Below are 10008 nucleotides of genomic sequence, written 5' to 3'. Positions count from 1 at the left end.
ACGTGATGCAAACTCCTATTGGTGAGATATATCGTGGTAAGGTACGTTCACAGAACTGTCGATTCCTTCACCCATCTGAAGCCATGAGAGCAGACTTTTCGAACAAAAACAAATTCCGAATGAATATGTAAGATGCCTGTGGCAGAAAATAATGAACGCGAAACACGAGTACATCCCACGACTGTACAGAATCAAGAGACTACTAAGGCACCGAGTTATCTCAGGCACCAGCTATTGAAACTGCTATTTCTATACAAAGATCTAATCGACTAAAGCGAAAGCCTCAACGACTCACAGAGAAATATCTAACCCATAACATTAGTCGTTCATAGATTGTAACTATAAACAAACAGAATAGAATTAAAAAGTGTAGCACTTCGTATAAATAAGAAAGTGCGGTAATATCCTATCTTAACCATCGGGATGTGATGTAATCTACGAATACTGAACAAGTATATTACTGAATTAGAGATGATATGTCTAGGAACTTTTTCCGTTTAATACCACAGCTCATGTCTTACAATACTACAGTAGTACGATATATGATATTCTTGGCATAAATAATAAGATAATTTTATGGCTAGGATATGACAATTGTGACAAACACCATATATATTCAGCGACTGCTCATTAAATACAGTACTGTACATGTAATGTTGAAATAAATTATCATTAATTGTCACCTTTATGACAATTTATCTACAGCTACTACGCTAAATGATAATTTATCCAAACACAACATCAGATAATTTCAAAATTAGTTTACGACAAATTATGACATCACTATATAAATTTCAGCTGTTATTCATGAAATATATGTAATATTCAGATAAATTATCATATTTTAGTAGCTGTAAAATTATCGGATATACTTTCGACTGTATTCCATACATGCTTTCATTTATCTTATTTTCATTTACTTTACTATTCTTATTTTGCACTTTACTACTCCTATTGCTTATGCCATCGACACTAATCCACACCATTAGATTCAGCTTTGGTACAGTACCGTATAAAATAAAATTTATTTATTCTATATTCTACTGTCACACACCACTAGAGACAAAGTAGTCTACACACGCCAATGCTTATGAAGAACGCCTCTTACTGACTTTAAGAGGCGAGATTAGCTGTATCACCAAATAATTTAGTTCCAACGACTGAATACTATAGTATAATTATAGCTTCACTGATAGTGTAGACGTGGTAGTCAGGGATTGACTACTATTTATTGCTGAAGAAATCTTGACAATCAAGATTATAGTCTTGACAATTTAATAGCAATTGACAAACTAATTGACTAACTAACAACTAACTAAAAACTGGTCCTCATTAGAACAAGCTTACGTATCGTAACATCTACGTACAGTAGAAAAAGACATTGTAGTTTTACTTCGTGAACAATCATATAATAGCTGTAAATTATCTGTTAATAGAGCTAGTTTACAGATAAATTGTTAAACAATTAGTTTACTTTACAGCTATTTTATAGCGATTGTATGAGGTAAAGTAAACAAGTTCAAGTATACGTACCCTCACACCGACTGTATACAATAAGCGAAGTATATCGTCAGCGGGTTCTACTAGTGTTCATGTGCTGTATTCTAGTCGTGGTAGAACATAGTTTATCGTCCACCAGCTATCATGCACAGCATGCAGCAGCTGAGTCAATAGCATTCCTATACAGCTAGATAAGTTAAAGTTAGTTTTCTGTATCCTAGGAATAGGATAAGTAAATATCTCTATGGTATATTGGAGTACTCTTAACAAGTCTTCATCTAGAAGTCACTCTTGACTGTTCTTCTCTCTTAATAAACTAGTCTAATATTATAAGCTACATTCGTGTGTCGTGTCATTACAGTACTAACACTAGGTAAACCCCTCCATTCTACGAATCGCTGGTGTACTGTACTGTACTGTACTGTACTGTACAGTAGAATGAGTAGATAGATAGATAGATACGCAATTACGAATACAGCAGTAATAATGATAGACTAGAAATTTCGTCATCGTCTAATCGTCTAATCGACACTATAATGGCTAAGCACTAGTTTAGCAGGTAAAGTCAGAGTAATATCCAAAACTAATAGAACTGATCAAAGCTGTTACTTTCAGTATACGCTTACACACAGTATACTGCACTATTAATATTCATTCAGTGAATCAATAACGGTATCATTTAATAATTGGAGCCAATGGCGACTGGACAGAAAAAGGAAACCTCTTATGGCTGGTTCAAGTCTACCTATCTCATGATCATTGGATTTTTCAGATTACTCAAATGTATTTTAACAATAAAGTACCACTACCCTACTATCGATAATCCCTATCATAATCCGAAAATGATGAAATCTGAATGTGAGAAAAATCTGCAAGGTCAAAAAATATCTACTTGGCATTTTCTAAGATCCAATCTTTTTAATAAGCAATCTCTTGTTCATCTTGGTGAAAAGTTCCCTTTCGCTACTGTAAACTTTCTTAAAGTTGGACAACAAGCTCCTAAAGGACGATTATTTACACTTGATCAGCAACAAACTGATTTACAAAACATTTTTAATCAAAGCGCCAAAAAAATTCATGTCTTAAACTTTGGATCCTATTCTTGACCTCCATTTCGATACGGAGTCGATCGCTTTATCGATCTGGCTGGTCGATTTAGTAATCGTGTTCAATTTAACACTATCTATATTATGGAAGCTCATGCCGCCGACGAATGGGCAATGCCATTAATGAATGAAAATCTTGGCGTATGCTTTCTTCAGCCTAAGAAATTAGAAGCTAGAATAAACATAGCTAAAGAATTTATTAATCGTTTCCAATTTCAATTACCGTTTTTTATCGATTGTATTGAAAATGAAACGATGAAAGCATACGACGCTGTACCAGAAAGATTATATGTAGTCGATGACGGAAAAATCGTTTATTCAGGCGGTCCAGGTCCGTTTGCTTATAGTGTAGATGACATGGAACAATTTTTAGAGAAATACGTTGTAGAAAAATAGAAATTATTATAAGATTCGGATAAACTATACAGATAATTCAAATGTTTATGAAAGTCATTTATAAGAAATAACTAGATACTGTAAAATAGAATTACATAGAAACTTAAACGTGTAGCTCAGTATTAATCTTTTTCAGCTTCCAGTCTTTAATATTATTAGAAGAAATGAATATAGATCAGCTCGTTAACTGACTGAGAATAACCCTAATTACGGTTTATAGCAGGTTGAAGAGACCTTGACCCACTTTCTATCTTACAACGGATATAATTGCTTGACACGATTGTACAACTAAAGTAAAGATTAAATTGTTATCCTCTTAGCCCCCTGATACAGTAATAGTTTTTAATTTAGGGTTAGCTTTGAAACCGAGATACACTCGTAAACGTGTTAATGAAATAGATAGATTACGTTAATATGATATAATGAAGTTATTTGCTTAAAACCGACTTGGATTGGATTGCAATAACCGATAATCTACTAGTCATGTATACGATATCTATCTCAGCATACAAGTTTATGTTGCTTTATTCAAAATTAATAGTTATTCCAGTTATATTAACGAATTAATAAAGATCTATAATTGATAAATTTAAAAATTCTTTGGATTATTCTTTAGCACTATTACTATCGTGTTGCAAAGCAAACTAACCGTACTTGTATATAGTCAGCAAATAAAGATGCTTTTAAAAGATTTTGCATAGCTGTAGAGTATACTAAAGTAATTCTGCTATAGTACGGTAATGCTAAAGTAAGAAGTACACGCAATTCTAGTATTTCAAAATACTGTAGTTTGTAGAGCTAGTGACCCATTCATTATATTATATTAGTATGTCCCTAGCTCGCTATTATTGAAGTCAGACATTTTGCACGATATCGTATACTTATGATTAAAACATACTAAACGGAAGGACAGCAGGATGAGGGATGTCATCATTTCAGGTCCAGATTATAGGCCTAATTGATTTCTTTGAAATTGAAACGACTGAGTTATGCCTTAAAATAGAGTACGGTAGATCGATTTCATTTCAAACTATGAACTAAACCCAGTGCTAGTACTAGCTAAACCCCTCCTTTTTACGATGCGCTGCTTTGGTAAAGAAAGATTCGATTTTGGTAAGCTTACTAGTGCATCAAAGTCTATCGTGCCCACGTTAACGACTAATAATGGTGGAAACACAACGGGAAGTAGTGAAGAAAAAAAAGAAGAATATTGGTATCGCTTATGTTGGGGTCTCTGGCTGGCTCGATGTCGACTCAGGAGTCCAAAAACCAGCCTCAGCACGGTGGTACTGTCTGAGATACGAGACATACGGCACGACGGACGGCGTGCTACAGAACATGTTGGTAAAAGTCTTACTAGAAATTCTGTATATCAACTATTATTATAAGAAATCTAGTTTGTACCGTATGGTAATAGACCCACAGTTATGATACTACGCCGATTTGTTTACTAACTATTAAGTAAGTAGAATATTTCACTATCAGTATACTCACTATATATATATAAATCTATCTTATACTATATATACCGTAGATAGATACGGATACAGCAGTAATAATGAACAACTAGAAATTTGGCCATCGTCTAATCGACACTGTAATGGCTAAGCACTAGTTTAGCAGGTAAAGTCAGAGTAATATCCAAAACTAATAGAACTGATCAAAGCTGTTACTTTCAGTATACTGTACGCTTACACACAGTATATTGCACTATTAATATTCATTTAGTATACCAATAACGGTATCATTTAATAATTGGAGCCAATGACGACTGGACAGAAAAAGGAAACCTCCTATGGCTGGTTCAAGTCTACCTATCTCATGATCATTGGATTTTTCAGATTACTCAAATATGCTTTGACAATAAAGTACCACTACCCTACTATCGATAATCCTTATTATAATCCGAAAAAGATAAAATCTGCATGTGAGAAAGATTTGCAAGGCCGAAAAATATCTACTTGGCATTTTCTAAGATCCAATACTCTTAATAAGCAATCTCTTGTTCATCTTGGTGAAAAGTTCCCTTTCGCTACTGTAAACTTTCTTAAAGTTGGACAACAAGCTCCTAAAGGACGATTATTTACGCTTGATCAACAACAAACTGATTTACAAAACATCTTTAATCAAAGCGCCAAAAAAATTCATGTCTTAAACTTCGGATCCTATTCTTGACCTCCATTTCGATATGGAATCGATCGCTTTATCGATCTGGCTGGTCGATTTAGTAATCGTGTTCAATTTAACACTATTTATGTTAAGGAAGCCCATGCTGCCGATGAATGGGCAATGCCATTAATGAATGAAAATCTTGGCGTATGCTTTCTTCAGCCTAAGAAATTAGAAGCTAGAATAAACATAGCTAAAGAATTTATTAATCGTTTCCAATTTCAATTACCGTTTTTCGTCGATTGTATTGAAAATGACACGATGAAAGCATACGACGCTGTACCAGAAAGATTATATGTAGTCGATGACGGAAAAATCGTTTATTCAGGCGGTCCAGGTCCATTTGCTTATAGTGTAGATGATATGGAACAATTTTTAGAGAAATACGTCGTAGAAGGACAGAAATCGTCGTAAGATTCGGATAAACTCTACGGATAATTTAAATACTTATACGAGTCATTTAAGACACGATTAAATACTATGGAATGCAATTCGATAGAAACTTAAAATCCTAGCTCGATATTAGTCTTTCAATGTTATTCTACTTTTTTTTAAATTAATATCTTGTAGCCATGAGCTACAAGGCTAACATGAGAACTAAATTGCATTTATATCAGTAATTACGGAATTACTTTAAATTTTGTAGTATCAGAATGGAGAAGTATTCGTAGACTTCTTAATGACAGATACGTTTACAGAACTTAAATGAAGTTTTTACTTGAGACCAAGTTTGATTGAATTGTAACAACTGATGATCTATTATTTTAATCCTGTATATTTATCTATCTCAACATAGTAATCTACGTATACTACTCCATCTAGCGAACTAAATATAACTACTCTTGTCTAAGTAAGGATATAGATAAACTGTAATTGATTAAATGTCAAAATATTTATAGGGTATACTGTATTACCTTTATTTATCATAATCCTGTCGTAAATCTAATTTTCAAAGTAATCCACAAATAAAGATATCGTCGAGAAATCTCTTTAAAAGAGTTTAGTTCATTGGAGTATTTACCAAATAGTCTGGTTTCGACTTTAAAGTTTTAAGGTTAATGACTGACTACATAGTGGTTATATATACACGTATGCGAGTATCCATGTAGACATACAACTATATTAGGAAGAATTAAGTTACAGAAAGACTTTATGCACTATAACGTAATCAATATTTTTTAATTTTCATGTCTAGTAACTACCAGATCTTAATAGCATATAAAGACTTTTCAGCTATTTAGAACTTTCTAGTTGCTTAGATACTGTATAGTGCGTAACATGGAGATATTGAAGAGAAGTATTAAGGGACTTGGGAGAGATTCGTACTATAGATGTAGAGTCTTGCAGAACTAGGACTGAAAAAGATGATAAATGGTAATTACTGTACTAAGTTTTTCTGCTATCTAGTCTTTCTAAACTAGGAAAATATCATTGTATTCCTGAGGTCTTTCCTTTAAGCATTACTAGATTTCCCATTGTTTATGTCCGTCTTATAATTCACTTGCGGTAGATGTACAGTGCCACGAATCTACAGACAGTACTAAGTTACTAGTAAGTATTTGCACCTCTATTTGTATAATCTACTCTACTCTAATCTTATTTAATTTATATTATAAAGATTAATAAACATTATGTAATACAGTATAGTCTATCCTAGACTAAAAGTCGTTCAAAATTATAAATTTATTTTATCCTAATTCTAAATCTTAAATAACCGATGTAAGTATATTCGTTCATGTTTTCGAAACATACACTACTTTAAATGAAGCGTTAGCTAAAATACGTTTTCCCTGTTTGCTTATTCTTCATCGGTACTATAAATAAAGATATTTAAAATTAAATAAATCGATATTTTACAAGCACTATTCGAACCCGCTCGCATGGAAGCGAGCGTCCACGATTCCACAATCCTTCACTGAAACTTATAATATATACCCTTCCTCTTACTATTGCACTAAATAAATTTCAAATGGTACAGCTTTGCAATTTGGGATATACACATAATTTTATTGGTATCGTCGTAACATTTTGTTGTATTTTAACTTCAATGAATTGAATTTACACGTAGTTGTATTTTTAAACATGATCTGTCGAATTTTCTTTTCACTTTAACGAAAAAGAGTAGTTCACAAGATTTCTGCCGTCATACGGAATCTAGAGTAATCACATCAAATTTACTACAAGCTTAGCTATGTTACTTTTAGCATTGTAACTTGTCAATATTTACGAAATCATTTTATGTAAATCGACTGTCGATAACAATATTTTCTCATTGCTTATTAAATTGTTGTAATGCAAATAGATAATAACTCGCCTGAAGGAATTTTTGTTGGTATCTTTATTACCACTCGTTGCAAGGGTGACATTGATAACAAGCTATGACTAACTAAAAATACAATACGTGTCAATAGCTGAAAAGAATTTCATTCAATAGATCATTAGATATCTGTAATTGCATTTTAACTCGCTAAAAGCAATGTAAGCCAGCGTGTTGGGTAAAGATAGACATATATACGTATGTACATGATTAATTGATCTTCGGTTATTACAATCCAATTCCAGTTTGGTTTTAAGTAAATAACTTCATTATATCACGTAAAAGCTATCTAATCACCAACAAAGCCACGAATGCATAATGTGCATTGCATTGCACATCCATTAGTACGTTACAAGATATAAATTTTAAAATAATAATTAATAGTTATTTTCCTGTGCGTAATACGCTTTAAATACAATTTCTTGTTTCGTCATACAGCTCAACATTGTACGACAACCCTGGAATTTCTTAAGGCCATCACTATTTAGTTACTGAAGTTGAAAGGACAATTCAACCAAGCCTGTAATGTATATGCTATCTATTGCAATTAGTGGTAACTCGAATGACACATATAAATATTTAAATTATCCGTAGAGTTTATCCGAATCTTACGACGATTTCTGTCCTTCTACGACGTATTTCTCTAAAAATTGTTCCATGTCATCTAGGCTATAAGCAAATGGACCTGGACCGCCTGAATAAACGATTTTTCCATCATCGACTACATATAATCGTTCTGGTACAGCGTCGTATGCTTTCATCGTTTCATTTTCAATACAATCGATAAAAAACGGTAATTGAAATTGGAAACGATTAATAAATTCTTTAGCTATGTTTATTCTAGCTTCTAATTTCTTAGGCTGAAGAAAGCATACGCCAAGATTTTCATTCGTTACTGGTAGTGCCCATTCATCGGCGGCATGAGCTTCCTTAATATAAATAGTGTTAAATTGAACACGATTACTAAATCGACCAGCCAGATCGATAAAGCGATCGATTTCATATCGAAATGGAGGTCAAGAATAGGATCCGAAGTTTAAGACATGAATTTTTTTGGCGCTTTGATTAAAAATGTTTTGTAAATCAGTTTGTTGCTGATCAAGTGTAAATAATCGTCCTTTAGGAGCTTGTTGTCCAACTTTAAGAAAGTTTATTGAGGCAAAATTAAACCTTTCTCCAAGAAAGAGAAGATTTTGCTTATTTAAAAAATTGGATCTTAAATAAGACCATAAGGTTACTTTTTGATCTTGCAAGTTTTTTCGCACGATAGGTCTCATCCGTTTCTGAAGATGGCTTGTAGAAGCAGGATAGTAATACCTTAATATTAAAAAGTATTTGATAAGTTTGAATAATCCATACATCATGAAATATGCAGACATGAACCAGCCAAGGCTGGTTTCCTTTTTCTGATGCATTGCCATTTACCCCCAATGGATTAAGAACTACAGTATTCTGAATATTGAAGGCGAGCTTGGGCAGAGTTGGGTGTGCTACCGTGTACTGTACACAAGTGTTATGTTGGTGGTAAGCGGGAGTAGGCTTGATGAGCAAATACTATACTACATCGATGTATAACAACAAGTAGTTAATTCTCCATTTCTTTTTGACGGCTTTTAGTGTCTACTAGACTGTTGTTACGATGTACTGTAGGTCTTGCGATTGCTAATCATTCGTAGAATTATTAGGAATTATTAGCTATATGCAAAGTCGACTATAGCCCAAGATATTTCTGGGGTTGATGTTTACGCTTTACAGTCAGAAATATTTTTGATGATGACGTACAGTACTGTTACTATATACCTGCCACTGGTATGTGCACTTGCGCAATCGTTGTCGTTATCCAACTTAACTGCAACATTTGCAATCAGTCAGATATGGCTCCAGATCAGCTGCTACAGAGCGTTGCAATCGGATGACCTGATTGGCTTCAGTTGAACCAGGCTAACTGTTGCTTAACCTTAATATTACTGTAAACTAGAGTTGCCCATAACTAGTCCTGTGACCAATGATATTGTTCATGAGGTCAATCTGAGCGATGAATTTATTGAAAATGATGTCGCCATTCCATGCCTCAAGTAGTGCCCACAGCTCAGCAGTGAACCGCCACGGGTGACATCATCTTTTTAGTGGACAGGCTACACCGTATAGTACCGTACTGTACAGTTCAAGCAGAGTACTGTGCGCAGTCTCATCTTTCTTTCTTTTAGTACTGACTCTCTACAATACAGTACAGTACGGTGGGCCAACACGTAGTACGGTATGGGCTGTATCCACCAAAAAGAATGTCACCCGTGACAACGCCCTTGCAGCTGAAGGCAGTACTCTCGGCGCGCCATAGTGACATCATTTTCCCTAATTAGCCAATAACCCGATCTCCAGGTGACATCATTTCTGCGATCGGCCATACCATCCTGTGCCAAGCTTAGCACATGGCATGACAACGTCAGCATAGAATACTATACAGTAGGCTGTCAGAGTGTACCATAGCGTGTCCACTTGTACGGATAGCAAGGTATATAA

The 10008-nt window shown here is 34.1% G+C and overlaps 3 protein-coding genes across 3 annotated transcripts; 2 read left to right on the top strand and 1 right to left on the bottom strand.

The window, feature by feature from the left end:
* Positions 1–2195: 2195 nt before the first annotated feature.
* TRIADDRAFT_58194 (uncharacterized protein) lies at positions 2196–3002 on the top strand (the record flags this gene model as incomplete). The annotated part of the gene is made up of 2 exons (XM_002114377.1): positions 2196–2376; positions 2698–3002. 2 exons carry the CDS (start codon positions 2196–2198, stop codon positions 3000–3002), a joined length of 486 nt encoding a protein of 161 aa, XP_002114413.1.
* A 1764-nt stretch (positions 3003–4766) lies between these two features.
* Positions 4767–5585, top strand: TRIADDRAFT_58193 (uncharacterized protein; the record flags this gene model as incomplete). Its single annotated transcript, XM_002114376.1, has 2 exons — positions 4767–5150; positions 5265–5585. 2 exons carry the CDS (start codon positions 4767–4769, stop codon positions 5583–5585), a joined length of 705 nt encoding a protein of 234 aa, XP_002114412.1.
* Positions 5586–8096: 2511 nt separating this feature from the next.
* TRIADDRAFT_58192 (uncharacterized protein) lies at positions 8097–9893 on the bottom strand (the record flags this gene model as incomplete). The annotated part of the gene is made up of 3 exons (XM_002114048.1): positions 8097–8451; positions 8659–8805; positions 9778–9893. 3 exons carry the CDS (start codon positions 9891–9893, stop codon positions 8097–8099), a joined length of 618 nt encoding a protein of 205 aa, XP_002114084.1.
* Positions 9894–10008: the final 115 nt, after the last annotated feature.

The sequence above is a fragment of the Trichoplax adhaerens genome, genomic scaffold (assembly GCF_000150275.1).
Source record: "Trichoplax adhaerens TRIADscaffold_7 genomic scaffold, whole genome shotgun sequence".
NCBI classification, from domain to species: Eukaryota; Metazoa; Placozoa; class Uniplacotomia; order Trichoplacea; family Trichoplacidae; genus Trichoplax; species Trichoplax adhaerens.
Note: the sequence above shows the minus strand (reverse complement) of the source record. Positions and strands in the feature narration are given on the sequence as shown.